General features: G+C 37.4%; 1 protein-coding gene and 1 pseudogene across 1 annotated transcript; one reads left to right on the forward strand and one right to left on the reverse strand.

Moving 5' to 3' along the window:
* Positions 1–3,397: 3,397 nt before the first annotated feature.
* LOC131922384 (olfactory receptor 5AC1-like) lies at positions 3,398–4,324 on the forward strand. The gene has a single exon (XM_059277171.1). The coding sequence runs from the start codon at positions 3,398–3,400 to the stop codon at positions 4,322–4,324; it is 927 nt and encodes a 308-aa protein (XP_059133154.1).
* A 7,908-nt stretch (positions 4,325–12,232) lies between these two features.
* Positions 12,233–13,156, reverse strand: LOC131922385 (olfactory receptor 5AC1-like; annotated as a pseudogene).
* Positions 13,157–23,801: the final 10,645 nt, after the last annotated feature.

The raw sequence follows: 23,801 nt of genomic DNA on the forward strand, positions 1-23,801 counted from the left end.
AGTATCTGAGGACACATACACACTCCCAGTTGTAGCTTTGTGTGGATGATTTAATGATTCTTGGCAATGCCCAGTAGATCAATGCTGACTTCATCCTATTGGGAGTCTCTTGGAAATACTCAGGGAACTTCACCATTATTTAAAGGGTGGGTTCACAGTAGGTGAAAGAAATGCTATCCTGCTCCAGTTTGGAGTGTTTGAGGAAAATCTGTGTACAAATAACCCTGCCTCATTCTGTACTTTGCCTGGTACTTCCAGAAAATGAGCATGGTTCCAGTTTTCCAATGTTCTACAGGGATTGGGTGAGAGTGGAGATATTTTCATAATTTTCACTGTTAAAAGGATGCACCTTTTTCTGTTAGAGAACAACAACAATAACAAAAATCCCAAACAGCTGCAGGCATAGAAATTGATGCACATTTGCTGGTGTTCCACTAATATTTCATGGTGGAAGGGTCAGCATTGCTAAGAAATTTTCATTAATTAATAGAGTAGTGAAACCTAGGAGATACATTTCCTTCCTTGTATATTTTATACACAAATTCACAAGGCTTATTTGCATTTGCCTCAAATGAATTCTTCATGATCTGAAACTGAGAATATCAATAATTTGAGGATATGAAAAATCTTATGTCTTAGAGGATATGTATATAATAAGTTATAATAATCAGCATTTCGTTCTCTTTTGATTAATAGAGTCCTTGTAGATATTTAAAAGAATTCCACATTGCTCCAATTTTCACATTTTCAGTGAAGACAGAACAGCCAGTGTTCTCCATGCTGATATTTGTTCTGACAGCTGATATTTTAAAATTGGATGAACATAGGTTTTCTACTATTGTAATTAAAATTTTATTGTCTTAAGTATTGAGTATTCTTATCAAATTATTTGTGCTTTCTACAAATGGAAACATAATAGCACTTATTTTTACATTTATTTTTCCTTAAAAATACTCATCCAAAAACTGGACATCTTTCAGAAATTGTTGAGCATGAAGAATGTCTCGATTCGTGTTGAAATTACATGTCCTTTCATGACAGGGTCAGAAATAAACAACACAGGAATAAGCTTCATCAGAATACTGCTGGACAAATAACAACTTTCATTTTTTTACCAATCTAACTGACTCTTTACCTTATATAATTAAAGGTAAGTTTTAGGTTTTTAGAAAACTTATCTACTCTCTATGCTAAAAAGTTTCCTCACTTAAGATACCTAAGCCAGTTGTTCTCAACCTGTGGATTGTGACCACCTAAGTCCATAGGAAAACACAGATGTTTACACTACAATTCATAACAGTAGCATGATTACAGTTATGAAGTAACATTGAAAATAATTATATAGTTGGGGTCACCACAGCATGAAGAACTGTATTAAAGGGTCACAGCATTGGAAGGTTGAGAACCACTGGTAAACAAATATGCTTCTTCTCCTGGGGGTTATTTCAAACTTAGCTGAGTTTTAGTTGCAAAATTCAAGATGAAGAGCTCCTGGTTTGCAGCTGGATTTTCAGTTCAGAAATTCCCTATAAAAGGCAGCAACAAGAAGTCAGCATTCTTATGTTTCCACCTCTATTCTACACCATTAACATGTAAAGACCATTGTTTCAGATATTTGTATGCAATACATACATACACATGCATGCATACCCACTACTTGATTGTTTGTGAAATGATTCAAGCTTTATGAGATTATGAGATTCTCTCCTGTTGGAACTCTCAATTGGATTTATTGCTTGTGTTTTCTCAACTCCTCCCTTTCTTTCCTATATCTCCCTTCATAAAACAAAACAACAACCCCATCCTCCAAAGACACTAGAGTGTATTTAGAGTTTTTTACCAAAATGTAAAATATGTTTTTTTGTTTGTTTGTTTTTCAAGACAGGGTTTCTCTGTGTAGCTTTGCGCCTTTCCTGGAACTCACTTGGTAGCCCAGGCTGGCCTCAAACTCATAGAGATCTGCCTGGCTCTGCCTCCCGAGTGCTGGGATTAAAGGCGTGCGCCACCACCGTCCGGCGTAAAATATGTTTTAAAATGCTTGTTTTTACACATAATTGTTGACTGTGCCAATAATGAGATCATAATTATTTTCATTTGTCTATATGTCACTCCTGAGATTTTTATGCTTTCTGTTAATCTCCAATGTAATTCCTGTTTCTTTTCTTGTCACTGAATTTTAGTCCGTATTATGAACGTTTTCTCCTAATACTTCATTCTGGATATATGTGTCCCTTCCCACCTTGAAAAATAATGCATTACTTATTACACACACACACACACACACACACACACACACACACACAGAGAGAGAGACAGAGAGAGAGAGAGAGAGAGAGAGAGAGAGAGAGAGAGAGAGAGAGAGGAAAGAGAGATATTAATCCTTGTGTATTCATGCTTTTATTTGTAGGGTATATAAAAAGAATATATCAGAGGTATTTGCATTTGAAATGGATTTTCAGAAATCCATTTCAATAAACCTGTAGTACTGATATTTCCACAATTAGTATATGAGAATATCATTTTTATCATCTCCATTTGTAGTGGATATTTTATACATTTTAATTTCTGATGATGTTATATATGAAAAGGGATATCTCTGTGTGTGTGTGTGTGTGTGTGTGTGAATTGTGTGCTCCAAATTAGCCATCTTTTATTTTACTGTCATCAGAATACAGATATAAGTCTTTATATTACTTTCATATATTCACTAAAATACAATTTTCAAATTTATTATATGTTCTTTGTCTGTAAGATACCATTTGTTGTTGTTGCTGTTTATTGCATGCTAAGTTTCTTCCTTTGGATAATAGAGCTAAGCTGCCCTTTTTTTTTGCTATGTGTTACTTTCTAAATTTTGTGTGAGGGTGTGAGGTATGGAGCCTAGTTTATTATTTCCAGACACATAGCTGGCAGTTACAGCCGTTCTTTTCAGACTGGATATAAATTTTTTATTGGTTTATGTCAGTCATATATACACTAAAATTTATTTTTATCTCTCTGTTCTGCCCACTTATGCTCTTGTCTTAATATTTTTTTTCATTAAGCCTTTAACTTAGTTCACTGTATATTAAATATGCTTGACTGCTCTTATTCCTCATATTAACCTTAGGACAAACCAATTTTTCAAATGAACTTTAAGATGAATATATGCAGGTGTATAAAACCTTGCTAGACTGAAAAGTAAAGTATTTGCATTAAGTTTACATGTCACTTTATAGTTACTTTTTTATTATAAGAAACTTTAAGTGAATATTTAAGTAAGGAAATGAAAGAAACATTTAATACTAGTGGAGAAGCATCACATAGGAATATATTAGTAACACAAAAGTCCCCCCATCTTACAATTCTGTCTGGTTGTTTCTCACCTTTTCCATCTCAGTGATTGTCCAGGTCAGATATGGCAGAAAGAAACCAGACTCTGGTGACAGAATTTGTTCTCACAGGACTCACTGAGCGACCAGAGTTACAGGTGCCCCTCTTCCTGGTGTTCCTCATCATCTACCTCGTCACCATGGTGGGCAACCTTGGACTGATTGCTCTCATCTGGAAGGACCCTCATCTTCATACTACTCCCATGTATTTATTCCTCAGCAGTTTAGCGTTTGCCGACGCATGCACTTCGTCTTCTGTGACCCCCAAGATGCTTGTCAATTTTTTATCTACAGATCGTCAGATATCCCTGAGTGACTGCTTCACCCAATTTTATTTTTTTTGCTCCAGTGCAACCACAGAATGTTTCCTCCTGCTAGTGATGGCCTATGACCGCTATGTGGCCATATGCAACCCCCTGCTTTATCCAGTGGTGATGTCCAATAAGCTCTGTACTCAGCTTATACTTGTTACGTATTTTATAGGTATCCTGAATTCAACAATCCATGTGGGGTTGTTAGTTAGATTAACGTTCTGCAGGTCCAATGTTATACATTATTTCTACTGTGAAATTGTACAATTATTCACAATTTCTTGCACTGATCCTACGCTTAATATGCTTGTGGTTTTCATCTGCTCAATATTTATACAAGCCTTCACATTTATAAACATTGTAGTCTCTTATACCCGTGTGCTGTTTGCCATCCTGAAAAAGAAGTCTGAGAAGGGCCGAAGCAAAGCTTTCTCCACCTGCAGTGCGCACCTGCTCTCTGTCTCTTTGTTCTATGGAAATCTGTTTCTCATTTATATCCGTCCTGGGTCTGGACCAGCTGAAGATAAGGAAAAACTGTATTCTTTATTTTACACAATAATAATCCCCTTGCTAAATCCATTTATTTATAGTTTGAGGAATAAAGAAGTTCTAGGAGCTCTGAGAAGACTAAAAAAGAAATAAACACAGTTGACATGAACTTGAGGGAGCTCATGGTTTCTGGACCAACAGCTAGGGAGCTTGCATGGGACTGTCCTAGGCCCTCTGCATGTGGGTAACAGTTGTGTAGCTTGGTCCGTTTGTGAGCTCCCTAGCTTTGGGATCAGGGCATGCCCCTGGCACATGAGCTGGCTGTTTAGAACCTATTCCCCATGCTTGGATGCCTCACCCAGCCTTGTTGCAGAGTGAGGATCTTGGTCCTGCCTCAAGTTGATATGACATGCTTTGTTGACTCCCATGGGAGGCCTTACCCTTTCTGAACTGAGGAGGAGTGGATTGGGAGGGTAGACTGGAGGTCGGGGGAAGGAACGGCAAGAGAGCAGGGAGGGGAAACTGTGGTTGGAATGTAAAATAAACGAAAAAATTTAATTAAAAATAAACTCAAGGAAAAAGAAATAAACATTTGTGACAAGTTTCAAGTTTTTTTTCTTTATTGTATAACAGGAACAAAACACAAACAAAAAACAACAAGAAACCCCAAGTTCACTGTACGAGCCAATAGTCTGCCCTATTAGCACAGGGCTGTTACTCAGGATGCCTTGTGAGCTCCGTGTGAGGGCAGACAGTTTCATGTTTGGGTCCATTGCCATGTGGACATTTCCTTGTATATGAGTCTAGGGCTGGATAGTCAACATTGTCTATAGCTACCTTGTTTAGGAACACTGTGTTCCATTTTACCTCAGCATTCTAATTTTTGGAAGCTAGCTATTTTCTGGGGACTTCCATAATTATAAGCAGCCATTGGCACTTTACTGATAAATAGTGAGAAACATCAACTGAAATAAATGAATACATATTTAGCCACTAGGGTAAAAGTTAACAACTGAACTGTCACACCTGCTGGGAGAGGGGAAATCAGATGGGAATAAATACAGAGACCTACAGCCAGGCATTCCTCAAAGAGTGTAAGACCTCAGAATACTGAGCCCTAAGTGAGATGTTTTCATCAAATCCCTCCTTCAGAGTTCAAAGAATCTCACGGAACAGGAGGCAGATAGAGTGTAAGAGCCAGAAGGCATGGAGGGTAAGAAAACAAGGACCTCTCAACCAGCGTGAGCCAAGCTCACATGAACTCAGAGACTGAAGCAGCATACAAAGTTCCTGCACACGTCTGCACCAGGTCCTCTGTGTGTTTATTTCGCTTTCCAGTTTAGTGTTTTTATGGAATTCCCGAGTTTGCAAAAAATGAGTCTCTCATTCTCGTGCTTTCTCTTGTACTCTTTTCCTTCTATTCATTTGTCTTGTCTGAGTTTAATGTGATAGTTTTTGTTTTGTCTTATTATATTTTATTTTGTTATATTTTAAAAAAATGAATGAAAACCTAGTCCCTAAAGTAAGGGTTAACAACTGAACTGTCACTTATACCTTCTAGGAGAGGGGAAATCAGTTTTCTCAAGTAGAATGACACTGTGTATCAACTACTTCTGGATATATTCAGGATTAGTTGACCAACATATAATGGACTCCACAGTTTGTGTGTGTGTGTGTGTGTGTGTGTGTGTGTGTGTGTGTGTGTGTGTGTGTGTAGGAGTGCGTGTGCTTTATTGGTTTCAATTTGCCTTTTTTTCTTTTAGGGTATGAGAGGTACTCTAAGTTAAACACAGACACCTAAGGAGCGGATCTGTTATGGATCTCTTAAGGGAGGCAAGAAAGTAGAACACAGGTAGTATGAAGGAAAATGGAGAATGATGGGGAGAAATTTGGATAGGGAAGGGCTTGGAAGTAGGGTAGGGGAGAGAAGGAGGTGAGGAGAGAAATAACTAATATTAAAGATGTTTGAAAAGGCCATGTGGTAACCTATTTTATAAACACACATACATATATATTCATGCTCATATATATATACATATATATTTCATTAATGTATTTTAATCATATTCATCTTTACTCCTCTCAACATGTCCTTTTTATGGCTGAATACTCCACTGATACTTCCTCCTCTGTTCTTTGACAAGTTGTATGTTTCTACTCTAATCACCATATACTGTACAAATAAACTTCTCAGAGGCCTGATATTTGGAGTGAGAGATATGAATTTAGAGTCCACTTTAATACTATGCCAATTTATCAAAATAAGAATAACAGGTTCACATTTTGACCTCTTAGTTTTCTAATCGTGAGTTCTTGGCCAGATTTGTAATACATGTGTTTATTTCTGTGGAATGGGTCTTAAATTCAATTAGAAAGTGGTTGGTTACCACCATAACATTCATGCCACTTTTTACACCCATGGGTGTATCTTGCCATGCTGTTGGGGAATATTATTTTAAAGTGTGCTACTTTTGTTTATGTTGCATTTGTTTAAGTCTGTGAAGATGTGTTACTGTACCTGTATAAAACATCTGATGGTCTATAAAGAACTGAATAGCTAATAGCACGGCAGGAGAAAGGATAAGCAGGGCTGGCAGGCAGAGAGAGTATATAGAAGGAGAAATCTGGGGGGTGGGGATCAAGGAATGAGAGAAGAAAGAGAGGAGGACTTCAGGGACCAGCCACCCAGCCATCCAGCTACACAGCCAGACACAGAGTAAGAAGGAAAGAAAAGGTATGCCTGAATAGAGAAAGAGAAAAGCTGCTGTGGCCAAAGTTAGATGGGCTAGTTTAAGTTAAGGAAAGATGGCTAGAAATAAGACAACCTAAGGCTGTGCACTTATAATTGAGAATAAGCCTCCATATTTGATTTATTTGGGAGCTGGGTGTTGTTGCTGGAGAATTTCTCTCCAGCTCCCGCCACCAAGTCCCGCCAGTCCCAGAGCCCATTTATAAAATAAACATATAGACTCTTACCTTATTTAAACTGCTTGGCCATTAGCTCAGGCCTGTTATTGTCTAGCTTTTACTCTTATATTTAGCCCATTTCTATTAATCTTTACTTTGCCACATGGCTCATGGCTTACTGGTACCTTACATCTTCCTTGTCCTGATGGCGGCTGCCAGTCTGTCCCCTCAGCCTTCCATTTCCCAGAATTCTTTTCCTTGTCCTGCCTATACTTCCTGCCTAGCCAGAGACAATTAGGAAGCTGTTTTTAGTTCCGTTTTAGAAACTTTTTTCTAAGTTTTTAGGTGGAAACTCTTGCCCCACGTTGGGCGCCATTTGTTGCTGGAGAATTTCTCTCCAGCTCCCGCCACCAAGTCCCGCCAGTCCCAGAGCCCATTTATAAAATAAACACATAGACTCTTACATTATTTAAACTGCTTGGCCATTAGCTCAGGCCTGTTATTGTCTAGCTTTTACTCTTATATTTAGCCCATTTCTATTAATCTTTACTTTGCCACATGGCTCATGGCTTACTGGTACCTTACATCTTCCTTGTCCTGATGGCGGCTGCCAGTCTGTCCCCTCAGCCTTCCATTTCCCAGAATTCTTTTCCTTGTCCTGCCTATACTTCCTGCCTAGCCAATGGCCAATCAGTGATTTATTTACTGACCAATCAGCAACACACTTGACATACAGACCATCCCACAGCAGGGTGTCAGGCCCCCAAAGAAAAAAGAGCAAAAACAAACAACACCACCATGCTGGTTGTTATTGAAGCTCACAGTGTCCATAGCTGACTAAGGCTGTTGACGGATTTTCCCTATGTTCCAGCAGTCTGCATAGAATTTTCCATTAATTTATGAGCTAGGCAGCAAGAAGGAATCTTGACCTGATTGCTGTATGTTCAGTAGTTGGATCTTTTCATCAGGTTCTTATTGACAACCTTCTTGACAAAATAATCTGTATTGTTTAGGGGTCTCTGGAACATCCTCTGAAAACACCTTGAGGGGTGGTATCCCATATGTGGCACTGAGCTTTTTACTTGGGAACCTATGGCTTCTGAAAGGGACATAATCCCTTGTGTAGTGTAACTCCATTTAAAATCTTATAAAATACAATGTTCCCACATAGTATTTTCAAACACCCTGAGATAGTTATATTTTCCTTAAGTCCCATGTATGCTAAAGTTTTAATAAATTCAGATATTACAAAAAGACAAAATTGTGTTATTTATATTTCTGATATAAAACTCTCATGAGAGGCAGTTGGTCACTTCTCTGATGGTGAGCTGTCATGACTCAAAGTGTGTCTGAATGAACGTACTAGGTTTCTCTGTATTTGTTCATGATTAGTTTCTAACTCAGAAGAAGAAATTTGCTTTTGTTTTACAGGGTGTTTTTAGGGTGTTGTGGAATAATCTTTTGTACACTGTGAAGATGTGTCACTCTGATTGGTTTAGTAAAACGCTGAAGGGCCAGTAGCAAGGCAGTATTTCCAGGCACAGAGGACACTGGAAGAAGAGCAGTGATGCCAGAAGATCCAGGACAAGCAGCAGGGGCAATTACAAACTAAAGGTAAACAAGCCACATAAAAGAATGTAGACTAAAATATATGGGTTAATTTAAGTTATAAGAGCTAGTTCATGCTTTGACAGCTATGCTGAGTTACATCATCCCCAAAATTAAAAAAATTACCAAATGCACAAGACCACCAAATTTAAGCTATCAGCTGAGCTTTCATAATTAATAATAAGCCTCCATGTCATAATTTGGGAGCTGGGTGGCAGGAGAGAGAAAGACTCACTACAAGGAAACAAAGAAGTCCTGAGTGGGTGAAAACCAGAGTAACTCTGTATTTTGATGTGGGCATCACCTTTTGAAGACTGCAAGATCAATTGACCCCATGGGAAGTTAGCAAAGCTATTAATTACTCAAATGGGTCATGATCAAGAGGAATTGAATAGATTTCCTCAGGAGTCTGAGTATGAGTGCTTGGGAACTATTGAGTGCAAAGACTATCAACTGTGGCTTCTGCCTTTTGGATGGTTCCAACATGAGCCTATTTACATATATAGAAACCTCCTACAGAGACTATCTGGGGTGATATTTTATTTGTATACCCCAATAAAGATTACATGGAGATCAGAGGAAAAAGCCAGCCACTATATTAAACATAGAGGTCAGAAGGTGGTAGCACATGCCTTTAATCCTAGCATCCTAATTCAAGGTCACATGGGAACAGAGCCAGGCATGGTGACACATGCCTTTAATTCCTAGCACTAGTTAACCATAGGTGTCTGGAAGTCTGTACAGACAGACAGGAAGTGATAGAGTGGGATAGAAAGAGGAAGCGATGTAGCTGGGCAGAGAGAGGAAGTGAGATGTCAGGGCACAGAAAGTATATAGGCATGAGTAGACAGAAAGTAGCTCTCACTTTGGCTGAGGATTTCTAAGAGTAAGAATGTGGTTGACTTCTTTCTGCTCTGATCTCTCAGTTTTCACCCCAATATATGGCTTTGGATTATTTATTGATACGACCATTTAGCAATTCATCATACATCTGGCGCCTCAATGTTTGTGGCTTCTTTGTTCCCTTGTAGAGAGTCTTTTTCTGTCCTGCCACCCAGCTCCCAAATTATGACATGGAGGCTTATTATTAATTATGAAAGCTCAGCTGATAGCTTAGACTTGATGGCCTTGTGCATTTGGTCATTTTTAACTTTTATCACCTAAAATTTGCTGTTGAATGTGTACACGCTGTGTAGTACAAAGCAGCTGAAGAATTGGAGCTGGAAAAAATAAAATGAGTAACCCTCAACATGTGTGTGAGTTTTCATTCCCTCAGATAGGTATGGATTATTTCTAAGTCCCACTACTCTGAAGGCATTCTCTTTACAACCCTGGAGCAGTTCTCAGAGCTGGTCTCTCAGGCTGAAATACCCAAACATAAGTCAAGCCAAGACTACATATGAATGATTAAGCTTTTCTCTGTGAAGTAATATGATATCTGAACATTTTTGTTAAAAGAATTCTGACATAATTATATTTGTAAATTTTAAAAGAATTACCTTCTTACGTGGATGAGTATTTACCTTCATGCATGTATATGTACCATGTGCATGTTTGATGCTGACAGGAGTCAGGACAAGATCACAAGTCTGTGATCTCCTAGAAACTGGAGTTACATGATGTGAGCTGTAAATGAATGTGGAGAACTGAACCCAGTTCCTCTGCAAAAGCAACAAGTGCTCTTAACAAAGTGGATTTGTGTAATTTAAGTGATAGTAAAAGACATATTGAGCTAGGCAGTGGTGGCCCACTCCTTTAGTCCCAGCACTCAGGAGGCTGAGACAGGCAGATCTCTGAGTTCAAGGTCAGCCTGCTCTACAGATGGAGTTTCAAGACAGCCAGGGCTACACAGAGAAACACTGTCTCAAAAACACAGAGAGAGACAGAGACAGATAGACAGAGAGACATTTTCATAATGTAGATTTTAGGTAGGTACTCTAATTAAAATGTTATAGCACATATGGGAAGAAAGGTTAGAAAAGATTACAGTGTTTGCAAAAGAATTCAATATTGTTGAAATTGTCTGCATGTACAAATAATTTTTCTTTTGGTTTTTAAAAATAGGATTTCTCTATAGTAGCCCTGACTGTCCTAGAACATTACTCTGTAGACCAGGCTGACCTCAGATTCAGAGACCTGCCTGTCTCTGCCTCCCAAGTCCTATGATTAAAGTCATGTGCCATCATGTCTGGCTACAAATAATATTTAAAAGACTATGAATTTAGTTATGTGGAATATTTTTAAAGAGCTTTTGCTACAGAGAAAATAATGGTATTTATTTTAGGATGAGTTGCACACATTGACTTTTTTCCTAATAATGCACATAGTCAACAGGGTTAAGTTAAAAATATATCATATGTCTACATCTTTCAAAGATATCATACAGCTATGTGTTTATAGGAAACATTCAGTATTGTTGGAATCACTGACATGGCAAGAGATGAGCTGCATCCAAATAGTAGAACAAGGCATACCTGTTAGGTGTCTAACAATTTAAATTTAATTCCTTTGATGTGATTATTTCTCACAAATAAATATGCTGGAATAATATACTTTTTAAAAAAGAATGAATTATATATCTCTACAAAATAATATTCATACAAAGTAAAATTTTGCAGTGCGTTATTATAAATTAATTTATATATAATTTATACCTACAATCATTATCTATCTATAGTTGAGAATTCATTGGCACAACTATACAGTTCTAGAAATTTGGTTCCGAACAGTCCCTTAAATTCCACCTGCCAACTCTTACTAAAATTGATTACAACAATAATGTAATTGCTCAGAAGCTCTATGGAAGTGCTTTTTACTGCAATAAATTTTATAAATAATTGAGTACTATTCACTATCATTGATTAGAAATTGCATTCTGGGATTTAAATACAAGATATGACAAATTTTGAGGCTGAACATTTTAACTTATGGCTACCCCATTTTTCTTCCTACACTCATCAATACCATTTTTATATTCAATTCAACTTTTCTTTTTTCCTGTTATTCAATAGTATATTTCTTCTCCGGTATGCATTCCATCATGAAACAGGGTTTTATTTTTATCAATCTACCAGTACTCTTTAGTGTGGTAAAGGATCAAAAACCGTATTAACTTCCAGGTCTAGAGGGCTAAATTATTCATTCTTATGAATTGCTAATTATGTTTGCTAACAATTGTTAGAGTTATACCTCAGCCAATGTGTCTCAGGATGTCTTAGTAAAACCATTTTCACATCTGAAAATTTGGAAAGGACAAAGGAAAAAGATAATTTGAAAAGCCAAAAGCTCAGATAAACTATAGGATATTATTTCTAGACAAGATGTTCATGAATTGGGCTACCACAACTTCACTGACTCATAAGAAAGAAACTAGCAGAGCATCAGACACAAAATTCAAAGCTGGATGTGCCCAGCAGAGCTTACTGAGCCACCAGTGAAATGCCAGAATTCTAGTCAGTATTTAGGAACCATTTTCTTTTCTGTTGAAGTTGTCATCGTATTTTTCATATAATGTGAGGGGTAAATATCTGAAAATCTGTACAACTATTATTTCCTTACTGCTCTTTTAAAGGCACCTATAACCTCTTTGTTCCTCAGACTGTAAACAAATGGATTGAGCAGGGGAATTATTACTGTATAAAATAAAGAAAGCATCTTCTCTTTGTCTCCAACTGGTCCAGACCCAGGGCAAACATAGATGAGAAAAATAGTCCCATAGAACAAAGAGACAGAGAGCAGGTGTGCACTGCAGGTGGAGAAGGCTTTTCTCTTGCCCTTCTCAGACTTCTTGTTCAGGATAGCAAAGAGGACACGGACATAGGAGACCATGATGGTTAGAAAGGTGAAGGCTTCTATAAAAATTGAAAAGACTAAAAGCACAACCATGTTAACTGAAGGATCAATTCAAGAAATGTTGAAAAGCTGTAAAATTTCACAGTAATAATATTGTATAATGTTGGATCTGCAGAAAGACAATCTAAGTAACAAACCCACATGAACTGCCAAGTGCAGAGTACCAAGTAAGTAGGTCACAGCTATAAACTGAGTACAGAGTTTATTGGACATCAACACTGGATAAAGCAGGGGGTTGCATATGGCCACATAGCGGTCATAGGCCGTCACAGACAGAAGAAAACATTCTGTGGTTGCACTGGAGCCCATAAAATAAAACTGAGCAAAGCACTCGACCAGGGATATTTCATGATTTTTAGATAAAAAGTTGATAAGCATCTTGGGAGTCACAGAGGATGAAGTGCATGAGTCGGCAAAGGCTAAGCTGCTGAGGAATAAGTACATGGGGGTGTGAAGGTGAGGGTCCTTGCAGATGAGAGCAATCAGCCCGAGATTGCCCACCATGGTGATGAGGTAGATGATGAGAAACAGTAGGAACAGGGCAGCATTTAATGTGGGCTGATCTGTGAGTCCCGTGAGGATAAACTCAGTCACCAGAGTATGGTTTTCTTCTGTCATGTCTGACCTGAATAATCACTAAAATGAAAGAATCAGTAAATATAGAGTTAATATATATATACATATACACATATATATAATTATTGATATCCTTGTCCTTTTTAAACAATAATACACCTAAAGTAATAAGTGCATTTAGTGGAAATCCTCTTAGGTTTTTTTTTGGGGGGGGGGTTTCTCTGTTTAATTGCCTCGATTGTCCTTGAACTCACTCTATAGATCAGGTTGGCCTTGAACTCACAGGGATATGTTTGCCTCTGCCTCTGAGGTGCTGGAATTAAAGGCATGAGCCACCACCACCTAGCTGGGGAAATCCTTCTAAATCTTGTAATTACAGTATGTATTTTCTGGTATTTCAAACTGCATCACTTGTTAAAACTCACATGACTAAAACAGATTGCTATATCAAGAGTATAAACAGTAAGATCAGTTGAGTGTATCTTAATTGACATGAAACTGTAGTTCAAAGATTTGATAATCAAGATATTCAGACATTGCATAATAGAGAAGTGGGTAAGGAATTAGAAAAGAGCTCAGATTCTAACATAAAGGGAAATAAACATAAGCAAATATGTATTTACATACAGTAGGAAAGAGTAACTGAGGTGGTAGATTACTCTGTCATTGTCAGCTATACATCTAGAAACACACAGAATGAAATTTCTACTATATACTATGCATATACACACAGAAAATGAACACATACGCACCTACTCATGTTTGCAATTAGCATAAATTAAAGTACATCAAAATGCTCACTGAACACTAAGGGGAGGAAATAGATACTTTCCCATATAACTTGTGGAAAATTAGTTGCAACAGCCTTTGGGAAACAACTTTATAAAACTCAATTTATTTGAATAAAATATACTTACTAGTCAACCTACCATTTTTTAGATACTTAGATACTTTAGAAATCTAAGCCCAACTGGATAAAAGCAGATGTACAAAGAATATGCAACTCATTTCTGGCCAAGGAGTAAAGAATAGAAACTGGTGGATATGTCATGGTACATTAAAAAAATCAGTCACAGAAAAGAACTATTATTAATTGTATTGAGAATCATCCAGAATGACTATTATCTCAGAAGACCTAAATATATAGAAATAAAATTGCTATGATCATACTGTAGCCAAATAAGCTATGATTTTTAAAATATCCTAAATATACTCTTAAATTTAAATAAATATAGATAAAATACAATAAACTTAAGATCCTGATTTTTATGGCCTGTGAGTAGAGGCTTGGATGAGAGAAGGAGAGGTGGGAAAGAAGGATAAATCAACTAGGAATTTCATAAGAACAGATTCATATAAATCATATTTCACACAAAATTGTATCTATGAGTGCATGTTCACATCAATATGCATATATTAAATGGTGGGTGAAAGAATTGTCTCAAACATGTTAATAGTTTATAAACCTGAGAAAAATTGAAGTCCTGATACTGTCTTTTTCAGGAGATATTTTGTAATGTGAAAATTAATAAATAATAATTTAAATTTTTGTGACTAAAAATAAATAAAATGTAGAAATAACCTCCAGGAAATTGTCATATTCCTTTAGATGTTACAGGTAAGAAAATTTTCACCATTGAGAATAGATATAAGTTTGTAACACTCCAAATTTATCTATGATTATATATGTAGGGATTTTAGGGAAAAGATTTTAGATATCTTTCAATTTCAATAACGTTCTTGCTAAATATTCCCTGGATGAAGCCTGAGTGCATCTGCTTAGAATACAAATTTATACTTTTAAAATTGTCTGAATAAGGGGATTTTTTGACATTTTGTAGTCTCTGTAAGGACTTCAAAAAGTTTTATATGAAAATTTTTAAATTAAAATGAACAAATAAAATTATAAAAATTGTTGTCCTATATCCAAATACCAAAATACGTATAGATGCTAAAAGGTGGAGAAATTGACTTTCATATAACTTTAAAATGAAGACAAGTTTTCTTCTATGAATTGAATATCAGCATAAGGAATGATTTCTGAGCTGCTGTTCCAACAAAATTCAATCAAACATTTGAGAATTTTTACTTTTAAATGCATACAGAGTCCTAAATATACAGCAGGACAAAATATAAGATTAAAAATTCTACCCTAAGATATTTGGCCAGATGTAACTACTCCAAATGTCTTCAGTTATTGCTATGTTAAATTTAGCTTAGAAGTAATAATTGTAACTTCACAGTTAAAATAAGATTGCAATAACAATTATTTAACTTAACAGGTACATGATGCACTAACAGACAAATGGAGTCCGTGGCAGTGGCTTTCTCTATCTTTCTCATGATTCTATGAATTTGAAGAAATTTTATTTCACTCAACCACAAGCACTTAAGACAGAATTTCTCATTCAGAAATAATACAAATAAACGAGATTCGCAGCATAATCACATCTTAATTAAGAAAACCTTTCACACTACAAAATATCCTCTGAATACATTGAGGTTTTCTTCTCAACATTCAATTTTTGGCCTTCATTTTCTGAATCACTGGGAACATTCTCAACAATGGTGTTACTGATGCAGTAATAATCCCAATTGATACATACTTTTTCAGACTACCTTTTGAGTGTGTCTGTCTCCATTTCAGTTGCTGATTTTTATAAAATCATCTAGAGATTTTTAATGTCTTATGAAAATATTTTGTACAAGTTACAAAGGTACAATAAACAATAATCCAAAAGTTTTCTTTCTCACCCAATTCCTGTAAAATACTGGGCAACTGGAAAAATACTAATTTTCTGGAACTTATTTGAAATGTATGGGGGAAAGTAGTATTATCTGTGAGCCAAGTTCCCCCTAGAAACTCCAAAATGGAGAGACTTAGCATCTTTTCTTCCACTGCAAACAGATTCTTTAAATCATCTTCAAATTCTCTAAAGTTCCCAAGGCATTCCCAGCAGGATAAAATAAAGTTGTTCCATTGGGCATTGAGAACAAGTCATCATATCATTCGCATAACTAGTTGCAACAATAAAAATGCATTGTGTCCTCAGAGCTCACAGGGGAGACTGTTTTTTAAAATGTCACTGAGCAAAAAGATTTTCCTCCAACTCCAATGTACATTCAGTGTTCTTAGTCCAGAAACAGGACCACCAAACAAATAGACACACAAGCCATAAACAAGAGACACATTCTGGACATACTCCAAGCTTAACTCTGTTGTTTCAATAAAGGCCAACCCATCTTGGCTTGAATTATTTTATACCTAGTGCTTTCTAGGTATAAAATCACAGTTCACTTCAGAATCATTGCTATAATTTCCACCTCCCAGGCATATACACAATTCCATAATAACATCAATCCTTGTAACAGAGCCATCAAATTCTCATGACGACCTTGAGAAAATTCACATCTCTTCACCACCACCCATATATTCTTCTCATGTAAAATGTATAACTTTCTGTAAGGATAAAATTACAAATAAATTATTATGCTTAATTTCCATTATCAAAAAATGAGAAATGTTAATCAAAGATTTTTTGTCTATCTACAAATTATTTACTATCTTATATGCATTTTCTTTCAATACAAATGTCTTAGTTGATTGACAGCATGGGACTTAGTTGTCAACTTAGTTCTCTTTTAGTGGAACTTTAGTTCTCCATCTTAAGGATAATATACAATAATAATATGTAATAAGGATGATTATTTCTCATTAGAAAAAATTCTTACTACACTTGGTGTATAGAGTCTACACTCCTCTCTAGTTACTCAAGCCAGCTCCACACCTGAAATACTTCAATGCCTTAGTCTTATCTGAATCTAGTTTACTGTAGAAATAGTCCAGAAGAGTTTAAGTATGACCTGGATTTTAGCAGAAATATAAATGGCATATATCACTCTCAATCTAAAGCTAAATCAATCCATATGGCCACAGTTAACTGTAGGTAAGGCTGTTTCTAGAAAGGAATGCCATGAGTTTTGGTGATCAGCTCATGGGCAGGTTATTCTACTGTGTTGTTGTGTGTTTATTTTTCCCTTCTCAGTCATCTGGTCCTCTACACATAAGACACTCTCAACCTCTTCTGAATAAATTTAAATTCACTTTTCCTTTCACAGCCCTCTAATCACATAGAGTAGGTGTCTAGATGAGATTGTAGCACGAATCTTAACGGTCTTACTAATAAAAACAAACCCGGAGCCAGGTATTGGGTTGAACGCTGAAAGATCAGAGAAACAAAACAAGCCACAGCTAATCTCACCTCACCACTTCTCAGCCAATCGATCCTGTTTCCATCAATCTTCAGACTGAAAGCTTCTGAGTCCTCATGTGAATTGATCTCAGCTGAACTGCTGCTCAAAAGCCTAAAAGATTCAAAAGGGTCTAGTTCCTGGTCCTCATTCCTTATATACCTTTCTGCTTTCTGCCATCACTTCCTGGGATTAAAGGCGTGTGTCACAATGCCTGGTTGTTTCCAGTGTGGCTTTGAACTCACAGAGATCTGGATGGATCTCTGCCTCTGCAATGCTAGGATTAAAGGTGTGTGTGCCACCCTTTTCTGGCCTCTATGTCTATCTAGCGGTTGTTCTGTTCTCTGGCCCCAGATAAGTTTATTAGGGTGCACAATATATTGGGGAACACAATATCACCACCTGAGTTTTTTTTTCCACTACTAGCTGTTGATTTTGCATTTTTATTACTATATTAATTACTTGGGTGGCTCTGTCCAATGTCTGACAAAACACCTTAAAGTGGAAAAGGTTTATTTAAGCTCATGATTTCACTGAGTTCCATCAATCATTCTAAGGATTGCAGGATGGGTTGCCCTGTCCATGTCATTTGGAAACATGAAATGGCAGCTGTTCCTTTTTTTTATTTTCTTTCTTTAGCTTTTGTTTTATTTTTGAAATTATAAGTACAACATTTCTCCTTCCCTTTCCTCCTTGTAAAACCGCCCATCCTCCCCTCCTCACACTCTTTCAAATTCACTGAATCTTCTTCCATTAATTGTTATTGCCTATATATGTATGTGCATACAAATTCCTAAATACAAACTGTCCAGTCCATATAATATTACTTGTATGTATGCTTTAAAGGCTCACTTTTGGGCACTGGACAATTGTAGCTGGAGTTTTTCTCTATGTCTTGCCAAGCCCTGGCAGTCCCGCAGCCCACTTATAAAATAATCACTCAGAAGCTTATATTAATTAAAATTGCTCAGATATTAGCTCAGGTCTACCACTGACTAGCTCTTACATTTACACTAACCCACAATTCTTTTATTTTTTTTATTTTTTATTTTTTTTTTGGTTTTTCGAGACAGGGTTTCTCTGTGTAGCTTTGCGCCTTTCCTGGAACTCACTTGGTAGCCCAGGCTGGCCTCGAACTCACAGAGATCCACCTGGCTCTGCCTCCCGAGTGCTGGGATTAAAGGCGTGCGCCACCACCGCCCGGCCACAATTCTTATTTATGTTTAGTCATGTGGCTTGGTACCTTTTCCCAGTTCTGCCTTTACATCTTGCTTCCTGTGTGTTTGGTTGACTCCTGCCTCAGCCTTCCTGTTCCCAGAATTCTCCTCTCTCTTTGTCTTGCCTATACTTCCTGCCTGGCTAATGGCCAATCAGCAGTTTATTTATTAACCAATCAGAGCAACACACTCACAGCATACAGAGCCTTATCCACATCAGGCAACCAATCGGTATGCCCCTCCCTGAGGAGGACCACGTCTCCTGCTTTTCTCAGTTGTCTATAGTTCTGTGTGCATTCTTTTTCTTACAGTCTGCAGAGAGCAGAGTGATAGATTGCTCCCATTATTTAATAAATAGCAAAAGTAAGAAAAACAAGACATAGAGAAGTATATTTTCTTTTATCACAATTAAGAAACTTTAAATTATTAAAATTCTCTTTCTTCTTTTTAATGAAATGTGTATATACGTATAATTAAAACCACAAAAATAAAATGAGATTATTAACCCAAATTGTTAACAGTTATTGTCTGGGTGTAGTAGGTGAGAGAATAGAACAAAGGAAAAGAGAAGAAAAAAATCAAAGTATTATTCAATTTATTGAATAAGTAAAATAAGTATTTATATGTGTATGTGTATACATATACTTATTCCTGTAAATAACATTAACTGTAGGTTTTGTGTATATGTAAATGTTTACGTTTATGGGTATACCTGTCTGGGAAGGTATATGTGCACATCTTTGTGTATTCATGTGGAAACTGAGAATTAATTTCAAATGTCTTTCTTCAAGTACTCTTTACTATGGTTTTCGTTTGTTTCATTTGGTTGAATTTGGTTTTTTAGGGTTTTTGTAGACAGGGTAACTCACCGGCTTGGAGCTCCCTGTGTTGACTAGGCTGACTGAGCAGGGAGACACCAGGCTCTGCTTGTTTTTTGTCTCTATCACTGCCATGGGTCCACCATCAGGACCAGATTTTTATATGGAGGCTGCAGATGGAATTCAGATTTTTGTGCTGGCAAAACAAGAATTTCACTCACTAAGCTATCAATTCAGCTCCTAATTATAGATTCTTTAATACATACAATGATGCAGTATTTTACCTACACATGCTATGAAGTTGTCTTTTGCACATTTTCTTACTTGGGGTCAGTTATAGTCTGAAGAAAATTAAATAAAAATTCTTGAAATTAGCACTCATTAGATTTAAATTCTACCCTCTTGTAAGCAATGTGAGATTTACGTGTTGAGGAGTTTATGTCATACTTCTTCCTGACTATGACATGAATTATCCCTCCATTGACCTACTCAGTACTATAAATCTTGTCTGTTTCTTAGTAATTTAGTAACTGCCTTTGCTCTGGATGGACTACCATGTTTACCAAATGCTTGGAACCCTGCAATCCTTTACTGTACCTTTACTGTACATCAGGGTTAATATTTTACTATGTTCATTTCTGCATTTCATCCTATATGAATTACATTATTTCACAGTATCAGTGAATAAGAATACATGCAGTGTAATAAGGCAGTTTAAAAAGGAAGGGGAAGGAAAGAAAACCTGAGGGATACAGAGCTCAAACCAACCATCTTCGGTAATCAGGCAAGGCTTCCAATGGTGGGACTGGGACATCAACCCAGCCTCAAAACCTTAAAACTACAATTCATCCTGCCTGCAAGATGTGCTGGGGTAGCAGTGGAATAGAACTTGTGGGAGTGGCCAACCAATGACTATTCCAACTTGAGGTCCAAGCCACAAGAGGGAGCCCAGCCTGACTACCTGGATAACAAGGAACTAGCTGCTGGATAGTCCAGAGACCTAGGATACAATCAAACAGCACTAGCCAAAAGAAAAAAAAGTCAATTAAATGATTCCTAATGACTCTGCTATACACATATATCAGTGCCTAGCATGATCATCATCAGAAAAGCTTTATCCAGCAACTGATAGGAGCAGATGCAGAGACCCAAAATCAAACAGAAGGTGGAGATCAGGGAATTCCAAAGAAGTGGAGGAAAGATTGTAGGAGCCAGAGGGGTTGAGGACACCAGGAGAACACAGCCCATGCAATCAATGTGTTATCAAACAGAGATAAAATTCCTTCCATTGTAAAAATGTTTCCCATTTTTAAAATTTTATTTTATAATTTAATTTAATTTTACATATCAGCCATGGATCCCCTTGTTCTCCCTCCTCCCCCCCTCCCACCTTTCTCCCATCTCACCTTCCATTCCCATCTCCTCCATGGCAAAGACTCCCCTGAGGATTGAGTTCAACTTGGTAGATTCAGTCCAGGCAGGTCCAGTCCCCTCCTCCCAGGCTGAGCCAAGTGTCCCTGTATAATCCCCAGGTTTCAAACAGCCAACTCATGCACTGAGCACAGGACCCGGTCCCACTGCCTGGATGCCTCCCATACAGATCAAGTTAATCAACTGTCTCACTTATCCAGAGGGCCTGAACCAGTTGGGAGCTCCTCAGCTAATGGATCATAGTTCATGTGTTTCCATTTGTTTGGCTATTTGTTCCTGTGCTTTTTCCAACCTTTGTCTCAACAATTCTCGCTCATACAAACCCTTCTGTTTCTTGCCAATTGGACTGCTGGAGCTCCACCTGGGGCCTTGTCGTGGATCTCTGCATCCGGTTCCCTCAATCATTGGATGAGGTTTCTAGCACGACAATTAGGGTTTTTGGCTATCCTATCACCAGAGTAGGTCAGTTCAGGCTGTCTCTCGACCATTGCCAGTAGTCCATTGTGGAGGTATCTTTGTGGATTTCTGTGGACCTCTCTAGCACTTTGCTTCTTATTATTCTCATGTGGTCTTCATTTATCATGGTCTCTTATTCCTTATTCTCCCTCTTTGTTCTTGATCCAGCTGGGGTCTCCCACTCCCCTAAGCTCTCTTTCCCTTGACCCTTGCCCTTCATTACCCCCACTCATGTCCAGGCTGTTCATGTAGATCTCATCCATTTCTCTGCCATTGGGCGATCCATGTGTCTTTCTTGGGGTCCTGTGTTCTAGGTAGCCTCCCTAGAGTAGCAGTCTAGTCATCTTTGTTTTACATCTAGTATCCTCCTATGAGTGAGTACAAACCATGTTTATCTTTCTGAGTCTGGGTTACCTCACTCAGGATGATTTTTTCTAGATCCATCCATTTGCCTGCAAACCTCATGATGTCATTGTTTTTCTCTGCTGAGTAGTACACCATTGTGTATATGTACCACATTTTATTTATCCATTCTTCAGTTGAAGGGCATCTAGGTTGTTACCATGTTCTGGCTATTACAAACAATGCTGATATGAACATAGCTGAGCAAGTACCCTTGTGGTATGATTGAGCATTTCTTGGGTATATGCCCAAGAGTGGTATAGCTGGATCTTGGGGGAGATGGATTCCCAATTTTCTAAGAAAGCAATATATTGAATTCCAAAGTGGCTGTACAAGCTTGCATTCCCACCAAGAGTGTAGGAGTGTTCCCCTAGCTCCACATCCTCTCCAGCATAAGCTGTCTTCAGTGTTTTTGATCTTAGCCATTCTGACAGGTGTAAGGTGGTATCTCAGAGTCATTTTGATTTGTGTTTCCCTGATGATTAAGGATATTGAGCAATTCCTTAAATGTCTTTCAGCCATTTGAGTTTCCTCTGTTGAGAATTCTCTGTTTAGTTCTATAACCCATTTCTTAATTGGACTGTTGGGCATTTTGATGTCTAAGTTCTTGAGTTCTTTATATATTCTGGATATCAGCCCTCTGTCAGATGTGGCATTGGTGAAGACCTTTTCCCATTCTATAGGCTGTCGCTTTGCCTTGTTGACCATGTCCTTTGCTCTACAAAAGCTTCTCAGTTTCAAGAGGTCTCATTGATTGATTGTTTCTCTCAGTGTCTGAGCTACTGGTGTTATATTTAGGAAGTGATCTCCTATGCCAATGCGTTCAAGACTACTTCCTACTTTCTCTTCCATCAGGTTCAAAGTAACTGGATTTATGTTGAGGTCTTTGAACCACTCGGACTTAAGTTTTGTGCACGGTGACAGATATGGATCTATTTGCAGCCTTCTACAGGTTGATATCCAGTTATGCCAGCACCATTTGTTGAAGATGCTTTCTTTTTCCATTGTATAGTTTTGGCTTCTTTGTCAAAAATTATATGTTCATAGGTGTGTAGATTAATGTCAAGGTCTTCAATTCGATTCCATTGGTCCACATGTCGGTTTTTATGCCAGTACTAAGCTGTTTTTATTAATGTAGCTGTATAGTAGAGCTTGAGGTCAGGGATTGTGATGCCTCCAGAGGTTGTTTTATTGTACAGGATTCTTTTGGCTATCCTGGGTTTTTTGCTTTTCCATGTGAAGTTGAGTATTATTCTTTCTAGGTCTATGAAGAATTGTGTTGGGATTTTGATGGGGATTGCATTGAATATGTAGATTGCTTTTGGTAAGATTGCCATTTTTACTATGTTAATCCTGCCTATCCATAAGCATGAGAGATCTTTTCATTTTCTGACATCTTTAATTTCTTTTTTCAGGGACTTAAAGTTCTTGTTATATAGGTCCTTCACTTGCTTGGTTAGTGTTACCCCAAGGTATTTTATATCATTTGTGGCTATTGTAAAGGGTGATGTATCTCTGATTTCCTTCTCAGCCTGTTTGTCAATTGTATATAGGAAGGCTACTGATTTTTTTTGAGTTGCTCTTGTATCCTGCTATGTTGCTGAACGTGTTTATAAGCTGTATCAGTTCCTTGGTTGAATTTTTGGAGTCACTCATGTATACTATCATGTTATCTGCAAATAGTGAAAGCTTGACTTCTTCCTTTCCAATCTGTATCCCCTTAATTTCCTTATGTTGTCTTATTTCTCTGGCTAGAACTTCAAGTACTATATTTAATAAGTATGGGGAGAGCAGACAGCCTTGCCTTGTTCCTGATTTTAGTGGAATCGCTTTGAGTTTCTCTCCATTTAATTTGATGTTGGCTGTTGGCTTGCTGTAATTGCCTTTATTATATTTAGGTATGTTCCCTGTATTCCTGATCGCTCCAAGACCTTTATCATGAAGGGGTGTTGGATTTTGTCAAACACCTTTTCTGCATCTAGTGAGATGATCATGTGGTTTTTGTCTTTGAGTTTGTTTATATGGTGTATTACATTGACAGACTTTCGTATATTAAACCACTCTTGCATCCCTGGGATGAAGCCTACTTGATCATGGTGGATAAGTGTTTTG

This window comes from Peromyscus eremicus, chromosome 12, assembly GCF_949786415.1.
Source record: "Peromyscus eremicus chromosome 12, PerEre_H2_v1, whole genome shotgun sequence".
In the NCBI taxonomy this organism is placed as follows: Eukaryota; Metazoa; Chordata; class Mammalia; order Rodentia; family Cricetidae; genus Peromyscus; species Peromyscus eremicus.

What these genes read in the sequence shown, in the direction of transcription:
- LOC131922384 (XM_059277171.1), top strand. Translation starts at nt 3,398, where the DNA reads ATGGCAGAAAGAAACCAGACTCTGGTGACAGAATTTGTTCTCACAGGA.